Genomic DNA, 20,722 nt, shown 5'->3' on the forward strand with positions numbered 1-20,722 from the left:
AGCAGTAAAGTAAAACTAAAGCAAGTTTCTGGTGTTATGGTCTCCCAATCAAATAGCTCATGCACACAAATCTCAGCCTATATTTAGAAACAGCATTAGTTCCAAGTCATCTGGTATATCATTTACCAGTACCAGCAACATGCACTGCTCAGCAAACACAACTGAGACAGACCAAAAACATTTGGACAAAAGCCAAAGGCACAAAATTAATAAACAAGCCATACTGTACCTAAATCTCCGTCTCCCCATGGCACTTCCAGCAAGTTATAATGCATATAAATAGCACTCATATCTATTTAACACGAACTTTCAAATTTTTCCCTATAGACCAGCCATTTTGAAAGGAAAGAGAAGCTCATTTCCATATGAATTGTAACCTCCTCTGTAAACTGAGATGGTCAAAACTCTGATGTCTTTAGTTTTATTTAGTCTCAAACTCTGTCTTCAGCCCCCCCCTCCCCCACCCCCACCTCAATATGCAAAACTGCTTTTCTTAATGACATTAACAGATTGAGCAAACCTCGTATTGCTTATAAATTTCAATTTTTCCAAATATGTTTTCTTGTATTCTACAAGGCAATTCCTTGTGATAACTGTGAGACAGAGAGAAGAGAGAAACCTAAATTATGGGAAAATCCCGGGTGATCACAAACGAAAAAAACATGATGCCTCAGCCCCCGATCCCTTTTTCCCGTCATGACTGGCCACAAATGGGGTTGGAGCAGGTTCTGACTAAGTTGCAATTCTGGGTGTGGAAACCAAAATACACTGAAAAGTGAATTTTAAAAGCCAGACGTGTGCATTAATTAGATGATGTGCAAATATGTTGGGTTTGCACACGCTGAGTGGAGTTTAAAAGCCACCTTAGATAGATGCGTAAATGCCGCAGCATGCACATCTCGGAAGTTTTCAAAAAGGGGCAGGGCGTGAGAAGGGCACGGGCATTTTGGGGCATGAAGCTGAGATCTGCGTGTAAATACGTGATCCAGCGTGCGCCCATGCCCCCTGCCAAGTAATTTTACTTCTGCTATGGATGTCATGTAAGTTATAAAATAAAGATAAATAGGCAGATCGGCAGGGTTGTAAGGGTCGTGAATAACTGGGGGAAGGAGGTCTATCAAAACATGGGAGTTTGGATGACCTATCTCTTAACTGGGTGAACTGGTAAAACTGGAAATGGTGTCATGTGCACCCCTTTTAAAATCCCCTGATTTATATGGTAGAAGCTGCATTTTTACGCACTTGTGTGTGCCCACTTAAAATGTGGCACACGTGCTCACGGCCAGGACATTTTATAACGTGTGCAAGTTATAAAATAGTCGAGTCCCTGGGAGTGGTTGACGAATGTGCACACATGCGCCCACGTGCCGGTTTAAAAGTTACAGTCTGAATAAATTTAAAAAGTAATAAAATGTACAGGAGTACTTTCCTATATTCTCTGTGTAAGGACATCTTAAGGTCCTCAAGAGTGAGATTTCTCGCACTTCCAATTAGTAAGATTATTTTTTATGCTTTCTCTGAAAATCGAGTATTATTGCTTAAAAGAAATTAAAATAATACTCTCCAGGCATGTTTTGAATGACTGGAGTGTTTGCCACTATTTTCTTGCTGGAAAAGAGAACAAGTGTTTGTATTATTATAGAAATCTCTACATCTTTCATTCATTTCATTTTTTTTTTCTGACTACATGTGTAGTTTACTTTATAAAAACAACACAGATACCACTATGCACAATAGTAAATATGATTTACAATAAAAATCATGGTAATAGTTACAAAACATCTTACCATTGCACATCTCAAAAGAAATCCCTCACCCGAAAAATTTCAAATTTTCCCCGCAAGATCATGTGAAACTCTAAAAGTACATCCTGATATCAACAGAAACTGTAAGTTAAAGTGGATCTTGATTCAAAGGGAATTTCTCATTCTCATCTTGTGAGGCTAGCCAATCATGTTGAGCTACTTACTGAAATTCTAGCCATAGTGCCATTCTCACTATTTTAACCTGAGGTGGCCTGACATTGCTCCCTTCAGTAAAGCCTATTCTCAATGCTATTGAACAAATATTCATAATTTTAGCTGGTGGAGGAAAGACGATAACTCACTTCCAAGATGTAATTCATATGGCGATCTATTCCACAAATCTGGTAAAGCCTAAGAAATTGACTAAATAAGAGAGAGGTGTTGATGAGCATCAACCCCCACCAACAACCTAGCACTCTTTTGAGGCAACCCTAGATAGAGTGGATTGCAATACTCTAATGTTGTTTATTGCTACATAAATTATATGAGCTAACTGTGAAAAATAGGGCTGAATTGCAAAATTTTACAACTGATGGAATCTTTACATCTAAAGTGAGACTAGAGTTGATGACTATACCAAGGCTACGTAGCCTATTCTCTAATGCCATAATCATGGGAGCCTGTTATTACACAGTTCTGCTGAACCTACATTCCCCTGGATATGCTAGGGTTTAATCACAATCCATGGCTTCTTAACCAAAGTGAAACTTTTCCCAAACCAAAATTAAAGCAATTAAATGCCCCTTCATGATCAGGCCCCAGTGTGACATACAGCTGTGGCTCCTCATAACAACTGCTATGTATGCCCCACACATATAAGAAGGGAAAGATTTTTCTGTTTGGAGACATAACTTTGATTTTCTGGTTTCTTTGCATGACAAATGTAAGTAGACCAGATTTAAAACCAGATTTTACAACCCATCTTGGAATCTGAAACAAAAGGAAGTCAGAGAAACTTTCACTAAAATAAACAAGCATATCATATATTTATTCCTTCTTACTGATTCAATTCCATTCTAGGATTCTTTATCTATAAAAAATAACATTAAATTGTTTGCAGTCACATTTGGAACTTGTAATGAAAACTATAGGAGACGGATGAGAAAAACATTAATTCTGGTTTCCGAAGTATTTCTAAAGGGTTTGACAGCTAACATTTGGGGGCAATTTTTCAAAGGGATTTTCACAGGTTTGGTTATTACACTATTGTACTAGGCTTCAAATTCTTTGTAGGCATACAACAAACAAAGTTGAAAACTTTGAAAATTAGCCCCTCCCATGGAGAAGAGGGGCAGTGCCAGAAGAAGGGCAGACCCAATAAAGTACACACGGTGATTTAATTTTGAAATCGCCGTAAATTCTTGTAAAGTACATTCCTGTCGCAATGGCCCACTGCAGGATTTTCAAAAGGAAACTCCCCAGCGCATTTCCCTTTGAAAATTGGCTTGCCGGCCCACCTGAATTTTGCAAGCCACTGACAAAGTTTCAGAATTGCCCATCTGAAAATAAATGCTTGCCTTTCATGTTTTGAGTCATCATTTTTTTGGGGGGTACCATGCTATTGTGAACATACAGATTCTTTTAAAAAGATACTTTGAATGTTTAGATATATTTTATATCTAATAAATTGCATTTCTTTATGCCTTGAGGGTGTTTTGTTTTCTTGCTAAGTGAAGCATTACCCAAGACAAATTAGGATATACAGTAAATTCAATTAACAGAATGCAGAGTTCACAGGATTTCTTGCAGCACCAAAAAAAAGCAGCCACATAATCCATGGTTGCCTTTCATGTTAAAATAGTTACATTCAAATAAACAAACAGGCTAGATTATTTCTTTAACAACGCTTACATCCAAGATCTATAGCTTTCTGAACTGAGCTAGCATGCCACGCCAGATTGTAAACCGACTGCTAGACTAACCTTGGCTGGTAAGAATTCCCCAGCTGGTTTTCCGCTTACAAGCAGGAAACTCTTCTGAACTTTCTAGACTTCTTTTCTTCAGGAACTGGCTCCTGTAGTCCCACCATCCGGCAGTGGTTTTTGACATGCTTCTACAGTCTTCTCTTTCTCCAGACCTCTTGCTGTCGCTGGGGCAAACTCCCTCTGCAGAAGTCATATCGGTGGCAGAATTCTTGGCTGTTTCCCCTGCAGCTTTTCACAAATGCTCTTGTCTAGCTACAACAGGCTGAAATCTTTTCACTAACACTTGCTAGGCTGAACTATTGGGTGCAGAGTGGGGGAAGGGAAGGACTGCACTAGCTTTTCTATTTTTAACACTGAGAATCAGCTTAGGTATAACACAAGACTTTATTTACATTATTTCTAAAAAAAACACATGCTTTTTTTTCTTTTGATTTAACCCTTTGAACCCTTCTGTAAAATATTATTAAAACTAAAATAATGGGCATAACATAACAGGTCTAGCTGTTTATTAAAGAGCTCAAAACAAAAAATCCTTGAGAAAGAAGTATATGCAAAATTTCACAAGAGAATTAGACTTTGGATAAATAACATCCTTGAAATCACATAACAGGGTTGACCCACCTATTTTATGTCTGGAATAAAGAGGCAAATAGCTATTCAGCCAGCGCCATAATTTTTTTGTTTTAATTTCTATTCAAAACAACCAGACTTGAGGGAGGCTAAATAGTTATGAATTGGGTGATAAAGAGCATGTAATGAAGCATTTTGGGCTCATCCAGTTTCAAGCTATGAAATGCATTTGACCATTTCATGAATACATTATCCTCATTAACCCTTTTTTGACATGAAAAATCGTTTAGGTTATTGTTGGCTCTTTATAGAAAAATACAAAGAATGCATGGACCATGATTTAAGCATGATCTAAGGGCAAGAAACCAAAATGCCTGACCACAGTTCAGTTTCCATATTTATTTATTTGGGTATTTATCACATCCTTATGATGCTGCTGTTATGCACTCCGCCCATGGCCGTCCCGTGCACGGGACCGCTCACATGCATAGTTCCTCAGCGGGTCCCGGGACGACCTCCCTCACGGTAGTTGCTAGTCTAGCTAGACCCCGGCAGTCTGCGGTCACGGTCGCCAGGCCTTCCACTGCACGCCAGGCCTCACGCCGAGGTTCGGCGTCTTCCTCCATGCTAGCCATGCCCATATGTGCACGCTCGCAGCCTGCCCCGAGACTTGTAGAGCCGAGGGTGGGTCTGGGTTCCGCGGCGTACCCTGATTGAGCTACGATATAGGGAAATTCCTGACTTCACTTCCTTGCCTTGGCAATCGGGTCGGCTTGTATGCTAGATTGTCTTCGCGCTTGTTCCTGATTGTTCCTAGTCTCGTTCCAGGATACTTCTGTTCCAGTACTATTCCTGACTTGTTCCTGTATCCTCGTTCCTGAGTCCTACCTGTTCCTGTGTTCGTCTATCTACCTTCCCAGGTAGTACTCTCGGTCTGACTTCTGGTACTGACCTCGGCTTGTTCCTGACCTGTCTGCCTGCCTGCTGCCTGTCTACGACCCTTGCTAGTTCCTGACTCGTCTGCCGCCTGCCTCAAGACCCAGCCTGTTCCCAATCTACTCATCTGTCTGCTGCCTGCCTCTAGGACCTCAGCCTGTTCCAGACCTGCTCGACTGTCTGCCGCCTGCCTCTAGACCTCTGCTTGCCTCTGACTACATCTGACCACCGGTATCTGACCCTTGCTTCGGTGACCACTCATCAGACTGATCTATGGACATTGACCTTTCGCCTGCCTGACCATGCCTCCAGATTCTGGCTCTGTTCCTTGTCTTGTCGTCACCAACTCTGTTCTGGTTCTCCCTGCTCTAGCTTGAACCTGACCGCGTTCCTTCTGTGTCTGTGGGCACGCCGGACTATAGGGATGTGCAGACCAAAAGTTTAAGTTCATAAGTCCATAAGTCGAAAGGGGGGGTCAATTTCGGTCAATATGGACATATGTACAATTCCATAAGTTGAGTCTATGTCCATACGTGCACCGATTCCCTAAATAAAAATTTAAACCCCTCACCCTCCTTAATCCCCCCCCAAGACTTACCAAAACTCCCCAAGCTGGCCAAAAGTTCCGTGAGGGTCCGGGAGCGGACGCGCGGGGAATCACGTGACGTCGCGTCACGCCAACGTCACGTGGTCCACCGCGGTTCCGCTCCCGGACCCCTCATTGGACCCAAATGGCACTTTTGGCCGCGGTGGACCACGTGACGTCGGCGTCACGTCGGAGTGACGCGACGTCACGTGATTCCCCACGCGTCCGCTCCCGGACCCTCACGGAACTTTTGGCCAGCTTGGGGAGTTTTGGTAAGTCTTAGGGGGGGGGGGATTAAAGAGGGTGAGGGGTTTAAATTTTTATTTAGGATCAACAATCGCGATTTCCAACGTATTCAACATAGCTATGTTGAATAAGTTGGAAATCCGATCGTTTTCGCCTCATCACTTTTTTAAGTTAAAAAAAAAATTACGTTGCGTTTTACATATATGTTGAAAACGAATGCACACCCCTACCGGACTATCATTCTCCCAAGAGACCCTGTGAGGCCCACCTAAGTCCAAGCAGCCCAGGTCCTTACGGGCTCCTCCCGGGGGGACTGCGGGCTTCCAGTGGTGAAGCTCTACCTAGCCTCTGTTTCCTTCAGTGCTCCACCACCTGGGGCCAGTTACCTCCTGTTCACTTTCAGGAGCCATTCTACCCTTGCCCCAGGCCAAGGGTCTACCCCCGAGCGCAACAGGTTGCCAAGGCCATGGACTCAGCGGAGCCTCCCGCCTCAAGGGCCCTTCCAGGACTGGCCGCCACAGTGAAACAACATCACCAAGCCTTAGAGACACTGGTTTCTTCGGTAGAAGAACTGCGCTCTCAATTACAAGATACAGCGATGGCCAATCCTGTGGGCCTCTCGGCCTCTATGCTTCCTAAAGAAACGTTGGTACTTCCTGCACCCCCTAGGTACAATGGGGATCCACGCTCCTGTCGTGGCTTCCTTAATCAGTGCTTTATCCAGTTCGTACTGTAACCCTCATTGTTTTTGAAGGAGATTACCAAAGTCACCTTCATTCTGACCCAGTTGGAAGGGAAGGCTCTAGCATGGGCCTCTCCCTTATGGGAACGTTCTAACCCCATCCATTCCAAGTTATCGGACTGTATTACTCTGATTAAGCAGACCTTCGGAGACCCAGGCCGCATGGCTGTCGCCAGTCATAGTCTACTCCACCTCCATCAAGGGTCAAGAACCCTCTCCGAATATACAGTGGAATTTCGGATTTTGGCCACAGAACTTGGGTGGCAAGAAGATTGTTTGAAAGCCATCTTCCTAGATGGACTCTCTAGTACTCTAAAGGATGAGCTCGCGGTCCGTGAGACTCCCACATCTCTAGAAGACCTGATCTCTCTTGCCAGTAGGATTTATCATTGCCTCCAGCAAAGTCGCCTAGAAGTAAAGGCTCCACGCCCATCTGCTGCACGCCCCACAAGTGCATCTCGCTATCCAGTGAAGAACCCGGTGTTACCATCTTCTACCACCGTGGAACCTATGGAGGTGAATCGTGGGCGATTATCTCCGACCGAAAATCTCCGTTGGAGGAAGGAGGGGCTTTGTCTTTACTGTGGCACTTCTGGACATCATCTGCAGTGTTGCCCAGTCTGTCCAGGAAACTGCAACACCTGAGCCCGGCGAGGGTCCCGAGCTTGGGCGCGACTGTTTCTGGCCCTCAACTCTTGCTTCCTGTAACCTTGGGCGTTAAGGCCCAAACCTTCGTGACAACTGCTCTCATCGATGCCGGCTCAAGCGTTAGCTTCATAACGGACAACATTGTCAAACTTCTGAAAATACCTCTTCACTCCCTTGAGGTGAGTCTTCGGATTGCCTCCATTCAGGGGGAACATCTGCCAGGTCTCATTACTCACTAGCAGTGGTGATCCATCTCACTGTAGGTACTTTGCATCAGGAGGAAACATCCTTCTACGTTCTCAAGCGTTCTACCCATCCGGTGATCCTGAGGCTTCCCTGACTCCCGGCCCATGAACCTCAGTTCGATTGGCAGTCCCTGCAGTTGGTACAGTGGAGCCCGAAATGCCTGAAGACTTGTCTGCATCCAGTGTCCCCTGTGATACCTGTTTTAAAATTAGTTACTCTTCCAGGTCTACCTCCGCAGTACTCTGACTTTAGTGATGTGTTCTCTAAGAAGAAAGCGAATACCTTACCTCCATTATGCAAGTTCAATTGTCCTATTGAACTCCTGCTGGGCACCATGCCTCCCAAAGGCAGAACTTACCCGTTGTCCCAGCCTGAAACCCAGGCCATGTCGGAATATATTAAGGAGAATCTTGAAAAAGGGTTCATTCGTCCTTCTGATTCCCCCGCAGGAGCGGGGTTCTTCTTTGTGAAGAAAAAGGATGGTGGACTCTGTCCCTGTATTGATTACAGGGGTCTCAACACAATAACCCGTAAAGACTGTTAGCCGTTACCCCTGATCAGCGAGTTGTTTGACCGTCTTGAAGGGGCATGAATCTTCTCCAAACTGGATCTGAGAGGTGCATACAATTTGGTACGCATCCAACCTGATGATATCTGGAAGACGGCTTTTAATACCAGAGATGGCCACTACGAATATGTGGTAATGCCTTTTGGGCTATGCAATGTGCCAGCCATCTTTCAGCGCCTCATGAATGAAATCTTCCAAGATCTCCTGTACAATTTTGTAGTCGTCTATCTCGATGACATCCTGATCTTTTCTAAAGATATAGAGTCACACCGTGAACACTTCCACATTGTTCTCCAACGTCTGAGGGAGAATCACCTGTACACAAAGCTAGAAAAATGTTTATTTGAGCAGAACCGCTTACTCTTCCTGGGATACATCATCTCCGATCGAGGATTTGTGATGGACCCAGAGAAGCTTCAGGGAATCCGCGACTGGCCTCAGCCAATAGGCCTCTGGGCGTTACAACGCTTCTTAGGATTCACTAATTATTACCAGAACTTCATTGCGAATTATTCTTCGATAGTTGCCCCACTCACTGCTATGACTAGGAACGGGGCTAACACCTGAGTCTGGATGCCGAAAGCTATTGCTGCCTTCCAGAGAATTAAAGAGGATTTCAGCTCCGGCCCTTGTCTCTACCATTCCGATCCCAGACATCCATTCATTCTGGAAGTTGACGCTTCTGCGGTCGGCGCCGGAGCCATCCTGAGTCAACATTCTCCCACAGGCAAGCTAGTACCCTGCTCGTTTTACTCTCATAAGTTTTCCCCCACGGAACAACGTTACACCATTGGTGACTGCAAACTCCTTGTGGTCAAATTGGCGCTTCAGGAGTGGTGCCCCTGGTTGGAAGGGGTGCAACATAAGTTTACTATCTACACGGACCACAAGAACCTCGAACATCTCAAAGAAGCTCAACTTCTGAACCCCCGTCAGGCCCGGTGGGCCTTGTTCTTCGAGAGATTTAACTTCAACCTCTGCTTCTTTCCAGGGTCAAAGAACCTGCGCGCTGATGCACTCTCTAGATCATTTGAGCCAGAGGACGTTCCAGAGGCTCCCAGTTTCATTATTGATCCTGCTTGTATTACCTTGGCGGCTACTACCACAGTTCCAGTTGGGAAGACTGTCATATTCTGCCAGTTATTTGAGCATGTGTTAAAGTAGGCTCATGATTCCAAAATGGCAGGCCACCCCGGTTGAGCCCGGACCTTGGAGATGCTGAGAAGGCATTATTGATAGCCTACTATGATACAAGATTCCCGAAACTTCGTGGACTCATGTCCCACTTGTGCTCAGCAAAAACCACCTTCAGGTAAGCCTTGGGGCTTGCTTCAGCCTCTCCCAGTACCTACTGAACCATGGTCCAGCATTTCTACAGATTTTATTATAGATCTGCCTGTTTCCTAGAACAACACGGTGATATGGGTTGTTATCGACCGCTTCTCGAAAATGGGACACTTTATCTCTCTACCGGATCTCCCTTCAGCCCTGGAACTTGCTAAACTTTTTCTGAAGAATATTTTCCATCTTCACAGACTCCCCAAGGAGATTGTGTCCGACCGGGGACCACAGTTTGCCTCCAAGTATTGGCATTCCTTGTGCCGGAAATTCAATATTACTCTGAACTATACATCGGCCTACCATCCTCTGGCGAATGGACAGGCCGAGAGGACCAGTCGGACCGTGAAGACATTTCTACGTTCCTACATAAATGATCTACAAGACAATTGGTTGGAGCTCCTCCCCTGGGCTGAGCTGTCGCATAACACTCATTTCGCAGCAGCCACCGACACATCTCCGTTTGCAGTAGTCTTCGGACGGCAGCCCCGACTTCCTCTTCCTGTACCTTTGCCGGTTCCGTCTCCAGCAGTTCAATCCATTCGCCACGTGTGGACCCAAGTAAGGGAGCAACTGGCACAAGCTGCAGAATGCCCCAAGCGCTCCTTTGATCTTCATAGATGACCTGCTCCACTCTTTTGTCCAGGCCAGAAAGTATGGTTGAGTGCTCGACACATCCACCTAAGACTACCCTTGCACCTGCATAGGACCGTTTCCGATAATGAGCTGTTTCCTATCAACTCTAGCTACCACGTTCATTGGGTATCCACAACACGTTCCACGTGTCCCTGTTGAAGCTGTTGATTCTCTCCTGGCCCTTTCGTAAAGACCTTCCTGCTCCGCGTGTCACTGCAGAACCAGACACGTCTCTCCAGGTAAGAGAAGTCACAAGAGAATTAAACTTTGGATAAATAACATCCTTGAATACACATAACAGGGTTGACCCACCTATTTTATGTCTGGAATAAAGAGGCAAATAGCTATTCAGCCAGCGCCATAATTTTTTTGTTTTAATTTATATTCAAAACTGAACCAGACTTGAGGGAGGCTAAATAGTTATGAATTGGGTGATAAAGAGCATGTAATGAAGCATTTTGGGCTCATCCAGCTTCAAGCTATGAAATGCATTTGACCATTTCATGAATACATTATCCTCATTAACCCTTTTTTGACATGAAAAATCGTTTAGGTTATTGTTGGCTCTTTATAGAAAAATGCAAAGAATGCATGGACCATGATTTAAGCATGATCTAAGGGCAAGAAACCAAAATGCCTGACCACAGTTCAGTTTCCATATTTATTTATTTGGGTATTTATCACATCCTTATGATGCCACAGTTACATACCCCGCCCGTGGCTTCCCGCGCATGGGACCGCTCACCTGCATAGTTCTTCAGCGAGTCTCGGGACAACCTCCCTCACGGTAGTTGCTAGTCCAGCCAAGCCCCGGCGGTCTGCGGCGGCAGTCGCTGGGCCTTCCACTGCACACAAGGCCTCACGCCGAGGTTCGGCATCTTCCTCCATGCTAGCCACGCCCATATGTGCGTGTGCGCAGCCTGCTCCCTGACTTGTAGGGCCGAGGGCAGGTCCAGGTTCCGTGGCGCACCCTGATTGAGCTACAATATAGGGAAGTTCTTGACTTCACTTCCTTGCCTATCGCGTCGGCTTGTATGCTAGATTGTCTTCGCGCTTGTTCCTGCTTGTTCCTAGTCTCATTCTAGGATCCTTCTATTCCAGTTCTATTCCTGACTTGTTCCTGTATCCTCGTTTCTGAGTCCTGCCTGTTCCTTTGTTCGTCTATCTGCCTTTCCAAGTAGTACCCTTGGACTGACTTCTGGTACTGACCTCGGCTTGTTCCTGACCTGTCTGCCTGCCTGCTGCCTGTCTATGACCCTCGCTAGTTCCTGACTCGTCTGCCTGCCTGCCACCTGCCTCAAGACCCAGCCTGTTCCCAATCTACTCGTCTGTCTGCCGCCTGCCTGTAGGACCTCAACCTGTTCCAGACCTGCTCGCCTGTCTGCCGCCTGCCTCTAGACCTCTGCTTGCCTCTGACTACATCTGACCTCCGGTATCTGACCCTTGCTTTGGTGACCACTCCTCGGACTGATCTATGGACATTGACCTTTCGCCTGCCTGACCACACCTCCAGATTCTGGCTCTGTTCCTCGCCTTGTCGTCACCAACTCTGTTCTGGTTCTCCCTGCTCCAGCTCGAACCTGACCGTTCCTTCTGTGTCTGTGGGCACGCTGGACTATCATTCTCCCAGGAGACCCTGTGAGGGCCACCTAAGTCCAAGCGACCCGGGTCCCTACGGGCTCCTCCCGGGGGGACCACGGGCTTTCAGTGGTGAAGCTCTACCTAGCCTCTGTCTCCTTCAGTGCTCCACCCCCTGAGGCCAGTTACCTCCTGTTCCCTTTCAGGAGCCATTCCACCCTTGCCCCAGGCCAAGGGTCCACCCCCGAGCGCAATAGCCACTTAGGGCAAGTTACAGTGGATACATAGGAGCCAATGAAAAAAGAGCTGCATTGAAATTGGTGCTATTTTTCTGCATGTATTTTTTTGAGCGTGTGTGGCCAAGAACAGGTAGCCCTATGGGATGTAATAAGAGAATGGCATGCAAAGGAGATTCGCACAAAAAAACACATGCAAGACCAAATACATGTGCCAATACCTGCAGAAAAGCCCCAATGCAGAAAACTGCTGGGAAAAACAGGTACTAAAGTAGGCGCTAATCGAAAAATGGTGCAGACTCATTTCTAACTGTTTGAAGTTACTACTATTAAAAAATATAGTTTTAGCTCTTACCACTTTGGCACGTTTACTTCATTGCTGGAGTTAGTGTGATTGTCTGTGCAGACATTTCCTCACCAAGTGCCCAGGGATGCTTGGCATGCATGGATCAGCCCCACCAGGAGAGAGCAGGAGCTAGGACAGATGGACTTAACTCCTGCCCTGACCCAAGCTCTAAAACTCCTGTACTAAAAGATCTTCCTGCTAGGGTGGCTCCCTGCATAGGCTGTGAATAGATAGTTGCCTCTTTTACATGCTATTTGCATGCATTCATGCAAAACCTGCCTAGGGTTTTTGAGTGGGTTTGTGCGCACATTTTTTCCACGCTAACCTCGTTATTACATACACAAGTAAGATTAGCAAAGAAAACCGCATGCAATTATGCCTTCAAAAACCCGCAGCAAGTTTTGCACAGCTTATTACATTGGTCCCACAAATATTTCAGCCAACATTCACAATAAATAACAATAGCAAGAATGCAGTGCAATGCCCTAAAATGCATTTACAAAGGGAGCATTTCCCCAAATCTTCCCATAGCCTGGGTTAAATAAAAAGGTTTTCGAAGCCCTTCTGAAAAATAAATGCACCAATAAGAAACACACCGATTGTGGCAACTTGTTCCAACTCTGTGGGATTGCCCAAGAAAAAACATTGTGATGAGCAGTAGCTGAATTTGTTGAATTCAATGTCGAACCTCTAGCAAATTTTTCTCTTGGGTATGCAATGGGCAAATGGGATATAGAGCACCAACTAATCCACCAAATACCCTAGACTCAACACATGCAAGATATTAAATAACGAACAATGGGGTAGATTTTAAAAGGAACGCGGTGGGGTACATGTGCGCTCACTTCCCGGTGCCCACACATGTACGCCCGATTTTATAACTTGCGTGCGCAGGCGCACGCAAGTTATAAAATCAGGGGTCGGCACGCGCAAGGGGGTGCACAATTGTGCAACTTGCGCACACCGAGCCCGCTCTGAGCCGCGCAGCCTTCCCCCGTTCCCTATCCCCCACTCCACCTTCTCTTCCCCTACCTCCCCTGCTTTTTCCCCCTACCTTTTTTGTATTATTTTTTTTCTGTTTCAAAACTTACTTCAGTCCTGGGGCTGAAGTAAGTTGTGCACGACAGCCGACTGCCGGCACACGCTCCCTGGCACAGCAGCAAATGGCCGCTGTGCCTGGAGCCTCTGACCCTGCCCCCGGACCGACTCACCCCTTTAGTAAAGCCCCGGGACTTACAAGCGTCCCAGTTCTTTATGCACGTCACGGGCCTTTTGAAAATAGGCCCGGCGCGCGTAACCCTTTGGAAATCCGGCCCTTAGGGTTTTAAATTTCACCCAATGGCCAATTGTTAATCAGTGGAATGAATTAAGAATGAGACCAACATGATTTCTCAGTCTTGCCTGTACCATGAATCTGGCTGCAGCATTCTGTATTAGCTGAAACACTCTGTACTCCTTGCCAGTAACACCAATCAATTCATGACTACCTTATTTATCTACTCTCAAACAATTATTCATCCCTGCTCCAAAAGAATGAATGGGGAAAACCACAGCACTTACACATACACAGAAAAAAAATCTTATCACACACAGAAAATAAACCAACAACGGCTTAGTAAGCTACAGAGAACGAGGAACTGCTAGTATGCAAGACTAACGTGTTCAAATGAAAAAAAAACAACACTTTTTCATCTATGTAATCTTAATTTTTCATACTTCACTCACAGTTGTCCTCTCCATGAAGGGGCAGCGTTCACAGGAACTAGCCAGATACCTTTACCTTCCACACATTATGCAATCCTCAACCCCTGCATTGCTATCATTGCCTACCAATCTCTCAACCACCTTACACATGCTAGCAAAGGGTACTGACCACAGGAGCCTCGTATGTTACATAGAAGGGTTCCATCACTGCATCACCAACAGTCATATCATAATAGAAGAGTTCTACCTTCATACATCTCATTCCTACAAGTACCCTACCAGCCTCTACAGCATGCCATTCATATATAGAACATATTGGCTGGCATACTATCATCGAGTCTACCCTCTGCTGTCAGTGCTCTGAACAGAGATGCATATCAGTATTCATGGAAGTAACCAGTAACAATTAACTATAATGATAGATGCTATTAAATTATGTTTATTAGTTCATTTTTATAATTTTATTTTTATCATATTTATTTATTTAGAACATTTGTAGCCCTATGAAACTCAGCGAGTAACAATGTACACTAACTGTTGTGTTCACTGGTCTGTGGGCTAACTTGTGAACCCTTACCCTCGCCTCTCAGTCGAAGTCCCGGTTGGGATAAGATGTTCTCATGGCAGGATGCAGCTCTCATCCGATCCAGGTCCCGCTCCTCTTCACAGCAACATGCCGTCAGCTTCCTTCACAGCTGGACACCATCAGCTTCCTGCCGCCGTGCTTCCCCTAGGCATGCATGCAGCCAATGCTGGCAGATTTAAAAGGTCCATGGTGGGAAAAACCCATTGCATAGGCTAATAACCTCATGCAGCTAGGCCTATAATAGGCCTACTGACCATCACTTGTTGCTCCAGTGTTTCTTGTCTTTAGTTTTCCAGTTCCTGTGTTCCTTGTCTTATTTATTTATTTGTTTATTTGTTTGTTTGTTTATTTATTTATTTTACAGCGTTTGTTACCTGCCCTTCCTATGGTCAGGGCGAGTTACAATAAAAACTTGCACAGTTCAAATAGAAACAAACAGTTCTCCAGCATCTGTGTTCCTCGTCTTCTGTTCTCCAGTTCTAGTGTTACTTATCTTCAGTTCTTTATTTTTCTTGCCTTTGTGCCTCTCCTGCTCCTCATCTTCTTGCCCTGCCTATCCATCCCACCTTTTCCTTCAGACAGATACCTGGTATTGATTTTGGTCTGACTTCTAGATTTTCTTGATCGCCGCCTGCCACTGACCATCGCCTGTCAACGGGTATGCCTCACCTGCTCTAGGCCAGCTACCTTGACAGATCTCTCTGCCATCAGCAGAGGCTCCCACCTAAGACCTGTTAGTCCCAGCACCCAAAGGCTCAACCCGAGGGGAATGTGGGCTGGTAAAGGCGAAGCTCCAGTTGGGCCTCTGCCTTATCCGGGTCCACCTACTGACAGTGAGGACCTACAGATCTCTTCCCTGCAGGTTGCGTCAACCCCACCTCGGCCTAAGGGTTCACGAATACAACAAAGTCATTCATAGTATACAGTCAAAACAAACAAATTAAAGCATTAGTTGATATTGAATGTAACTTTATATATAATTGTATATTTATATTGTATGTAACATTGTTTTTTAGGCATTGTAAACTGCTGCTTTGATCACTGGAAAAAGCAGCCATACATTAATAAACTGAAATGGAATCATGTCATTTACAAACAAATATAGGCAGTTCTCATCCTTATGACTTTTGAGGTCTGATGATTTAAACGTATGGATGTTCCAAATGGACAACCATTATCCCATTTTAGAATGTATGTTTCTATTTTCTGACATGCAAGTGTCAGATGGCTATGGGGCAGAGAGTAGTAATGTGCCAGTGTGTGCCATGTTAACATCAGCACATGCAGAAAGGGGATGCTACTGAGCATATCAGCGTGGATAAGAAGACATGCTACTGACGAGATCTACAGATATCATAATAGCCCCAGTCATGAATACTAGGTTTAAGTTCTAACAGATTTGTAAACCTGTTTGGGAAAGGGATTTTTGAATTTTGAAGAAACAAATTACAGTCTGATTTCTGCTCCTCCTCCTTCTTGGCACAATTACCATTTTTTTTTTTTTTTAGATTTTTATTAATTTTTAAATTTGCATACAAGAATTAACTTGCAAAGAAACAATGGATATAGTATTCCCAAGGATAACAAACCAGCAAGAAAAACAGAATGAGGGTAGAAAAACAGTTATATTAGGGAATGACAATAAAAAGAAGAAAATAAAAATAATGAAGAAAAAAGCAATAATGTACAACAAAGTTGGAATACAGCTTTAAATGCCATTTTAAACTTCCTGAGTATTGGAAACATTCTTTTGCTCAAGATAAAAATATAACTGTTCTGGAGAGAAAAAGTGGTATTTAGAACAAGCATATGTGACAATACATTTACAGGGATACCTAAGTAGGAAAGTGGCTCCTAGAGCCAACGTTTCATGATGCATTGCAAGAAATAGTTTCCTTCTTTCTTGGGTAAATTTTACAACGTCTGGATAAATCCAAATTTTTTGAGCTTTAAGGAAATAAAGTATCAAAATCATTAAGGCCAGTTCAAACACAATAGTAACCAGAAGAGTCCCTCTTTCTTCAGCCTCTAATAATGAACTTTCAAGTAAAGCCAAGACCTCTAGTTCAACATCTTGAGCAGAACAGCCCAAGGGAGGACCAGTGGAGTTTCTACTTCTTCTCCCAAGAGGCAGAAAAAAAAGTTTTACTAATAGGAGGGCAACCTTCTTCTGGTATTCCCAAAGCCTCTGTGAAGTATTTCTTTAAAGTGTCTCTAACCATACTTCCGGATATCTTAGGAAAAACTCAGAAATTGAAGTTTCAGGTGCCAAGAAAAATTCTGAAACTGTTCTAACTTCCTATGGACTAAATTTTTATCTTGACTGAAAGCAAAATTTAAGATTCTGCACTTGAACTTCTTTAAGCACTGAATTCACCTTATTCTCTAATTCCTGGGATTTTTTTTTAGATTGAGCTTTGCACAAGTCAGAGACTGTTTTAACCAAGAAACAGATATCAGCATAGAAATAGCATTATGAACTTGGACAGTAGTGGGAGGAGAAAGGCCTAGGCCAGAGCATCAACATCAGTATAAGGAGAAATGCCTGGGCCAGCTATTCCCTGGCAGTATGGGGAGCGAGGCCTGGGCTGGAGCTACCACGAAGAAGGGGGAGGGGGAGGGGCAGAGGCTGTTTCTTTGTAGGAAATACCGGATACTTTACCAGACAGTAGCTGAAGTCCTGTACTTTTTTCAATGATAGGCTTTTCCGTTTTATGAGGTTTGCTATGCCCTCTGCTCACATCCTCCTGTACTAATATTATTATTATTTTATTTTATTTTGCAGCACATTTTAAACTCACAAATGTATAACTCGGGTACACATTTTTCATGTGGTACGTTCAAGATTCATATTTGTCATTATAGAACTTTCTTTATTATGGCTTTTTGTATTGCCTATTTTATGCCTTTTTTATGTTTTGCAGGACGCCTCCTCTTTTAGAAACCTTATAAGCTGTACACTTTGGATTGGGTTTATGTTTTGTATCCAATGTTTTTTACTGTTAGCTGTAATATGTGCCACTGTTCTCATTAAGAATTTTTCTGTTTTTGCATAGATAACAACTTTTGGGTCCCTACTTGTAGGTCCCTCCCTACACAGCTCCTACAGCGAAACACAGCCATATTGGAGGACTGTATGTCTTTGATACTCCTTTAAAGTCTACAATAAAAGCTGTTTTGTGAAAAATAAAAGAAAGTCTTCACTGCATCATTTACTTTGATTAATTTGGAACATCACTGTTGATTGGTTTCATACTCTATTCTTCGTTATGTGCTTCTCTGTGTGGTTCAAGTTTACTCCACACTAACTTTTTGCAATTTTTTCAAAGTCTGCCACATTAGTTTATTAGCAACAAATTGATTATGGATGAGCTGCTTTGCATGCATTAGATAATTTTATACATGCAAATGTATGCAAAGCAGCTCATTTTAATAGGAGGAGGAAATCTTTAAAGACATTGTGTGTTATGGCCACGATATGGCGATATTGCACGTTAAACGCTGTTTATCACTCATTATAACCAAAACATGACTTCGTAAATGTACCTATAATATTGTACATGAGGCAATGGAGGGTAAAGTGGCTTGCCCAAGGTCACAAGGAGCAGTAGTGGGATAGGTCAACCTGTAGAGAATTTCTAAAATTGGACAATTCATTTAAAATGATACTATCAAAACATTCTTTTGGCACAGCCAAGAAGACATGGCATATATATATGCTGGATCAGATACTGAAGAGAAAAGAGCTTACAAGTTTCCAAGGGATAAGAATAGAATTTATCTTAGCAAGTTCTCAAAGATTTGGGAAGACAATTTTCAAATAACGTGATGAGTTAGCTGGCTCATTTTCAAAAAGAAATACCCCATGGAGTTTCCCTTAGAAAATTTTGTGCTTGCAGAATTTGCAGGTTTAACTGCCATCAGGCATTATGTGCAGGAAGTTGAAAATAAACTCTCCACGTGTACTTTGCTGGGTTGGCTCTGGTCTTATCCTTTTTCTATGGGGGTCATTTTCTAAAGCTAACGCACGCGAAAAGTCCCTTTTCGCGTGCGATAGCTAAAAAGGGGCGGAGTCAGGGCGGCGTCTGCCCTGGAAGAGGAGGAGTCAGGGCGGACGCCGCGAAGACAGCGTGGATGGAGAAAAGGTAAGGAGCCTTTTCGCTTCCAATTTCGCGCCCAATAGCACCACCTTTTACGATGGCGCTATTGGGTGCGAAAGTGGCAGCGATCACACCGCGGAGGTGCGATCGCTGCCGGCTATCGAAGGCCCACCCCCGCTTCACCCCCCTTCCCCCCTGTACTGCGCAATTCACGCAACCGCGGTAGTTTAATAAATCTAGGCCTATGTGGGAAAAAGTGTATGTGCTGTGACCAGTGGACAAACTTTTCTGCATATGGTAGAGATAGGGAATTTTCAAAGGTGCTTTCTCCAAGTGTAAACACCAGAGAATCCCTTGAAAATTGCCCCCAATTGACTTCAATTGAGGTACTGAATATTAACAGAAAAAATTAATATCCATCATTGCAAGATGTATCAGATTTTTAAAACATGATAAGGTGCTAGCATGCTCTAAAAGGGCTTTGAAGAGGAAAAGGGGAAAGAGGGAGGTCAAAAATATTTGTTTAATGTTTGCAGAATGGACCTATTGGGCCTTGGTGAAGGGTACACAAAATATGGGGAAAATACTTTTGCGCCCTATATGGAACATGCAGGATGGACTATTGGAGCAAATCATTATGGGTTTTGATGTCTACATCCGTTAGACATTGCATTTTATTTCTCAACTGAAAGTCTGGGCACAAATAAAGATCTCTAGTTATAAGAAGAGATTAATAGATATTTTACTAGCCTCAGCCTTAAATCTCACCTGGAAGGATAGTTCCTTCTTAGAAATACATACTTGGTAGAATATTGTTGCGGTCCCGACCGCCCCTCTCCTGATAGGGCTCAGGCCCGCCTACCTCCGCTCCAGTGGTCGCCGGATTCCGCCCGGTCCGGGTCCCGGTGGGTCCTCTCTTCACGCACTTCCCACGTGGCGGTCGCCATTGCGGGCCTGTTCCTCTCTGGCCTCACGCACGTGAGGACGCCCTTCTTGTGCGCCCAGCTCCCGGAAGCCCGGCCCCGCCCTCGCGGCTGACGTCACGCCCGGCTCCCGATAAAACCAGTGTTCAGACGTTCCCTAAACGCCTTGCAACGAGGTTCCCAACTTCGTAGTTGCTTCCAGTTGCGTTCCTGTTGTCATCCAGCTGCCTGCCTCTGACTCCGGTTTGCTTCTGACTCCGCTTCAGCCCGCTGCCTGCCTCTGACTCCGGTTTGCTTCTGACTCCGCTTCAGCCCGCTGCCTGCCTCTGACTCCGGTTTGCTTCTGACTCCGCTTCAGCCCGCTGTCTGCCTCTGACTCCGGTTTGCTTCTGACTCCGCTTCAGCCTGCTGCCTGCCTCTGACTCCGGTTTGCTTCTGACTCCGCTTCAGCCTGCTGCCTGCCTCTGACTCCAGTTTGCTTCTGACTCCGCTACAGCTCGCTGCCTGCCTCAGACTCCGGTTTGCTTCTGACTCCGCTACAGCTCGCTGCCTGCCTCAGACTCCGGTTTGCTTCTGACTCTGCTACAGGCAGCTGCCAAGCCTACCCGGGTGTCACGAACTCTTATCTCACTCTGCCTGCCCTGGTTCCGGCATCCCTGCTGGACCAGTCCTTCGACCCGCTCTTCTCTGCTACTGATAGGCCTCCGGCCTTCTCTCCGCCTCAGCTTTTCTGGACATTCATTAACAGCGCCTAAGTCCCAAGGACCCGGGTCCCTACGGGCTCCTCCCGGGGGGTCCCCGGCTCCGGGTGAAGCCTTGCCAGGTTGTGTCTCCGCCTCCTGGCCTACCCTGTCACCTTAGGTAGGCCGGCCCAAGGGTCCACTATCCTGTCTAGCAGCATCAAGCCGCAACAGACTATAGTGTTTAAAACCATACAAGGAATATGGAACAATGAGCAATCACACTAGATAAATACCCAAAAAACAGGTGTGTTACAAACAAG

The 20,722-nt window shown here is 44.9% G+C and overlaps 1 protein-coding gene across 6 annotated transcripts in view; it reads right to left on the reverse strand.

Moving 5' to 3' along the window:
- ASB5 (ankyrin repeat and SOCS box containing 5) overlaps nucleotides 1–20,722 on the reverse strand; it is a 216,665-nt gene that overhangs the window by 127,069 nt on the left and 68,874 nt on the right. The window contains exons 1-2 of one of the 6 annotated variants that reach the window (XM_029578976.1): nucleotides 14,132–14,250; nucleotides 3,728–3,952 (exon numbers count right to left, since the gene is read on the reverse strand). The exons of 2 other annotated variants lie outside the window; for them this stretch is intronic. In XM_029578976.1, coding sequence (XP_029434836.1) covers nucleotides 3,728–3,923 — 196 coding nt within the window. In that variant the 5' untranslated portion in view covers nucleotides 3,924–3,952; nucleotides 14,132–14,250. Of the gene's footprint in view, nucleotides 1–229; nucleotides 333–3,727; nucleotides 4,389–14,122; nucleotides 14,251–20,722 lie in introns of those variants that run through there. 3 more of the 6 variants (XM_029578890.1, XM_029578822.1, XM_029579215.1) reach the window with 3 other exon arrangements.

This window comes from Rhinatrema bivittatum, chromosome 1 (genome assembly GCF_901001135.1).
Source record: "Rhinatrema bivittatum chromosome 1, aRhiBiv1.1, whole genome shotgun sequence".
NCBI classification, from domain to species: domain Eukaryota; kingdom Metazoa; phylum Chordata; class Amphibia; order Gymnophiona; family Rhinatrematidae; genus Rhinatrema; species Rhinatrema bivittatum.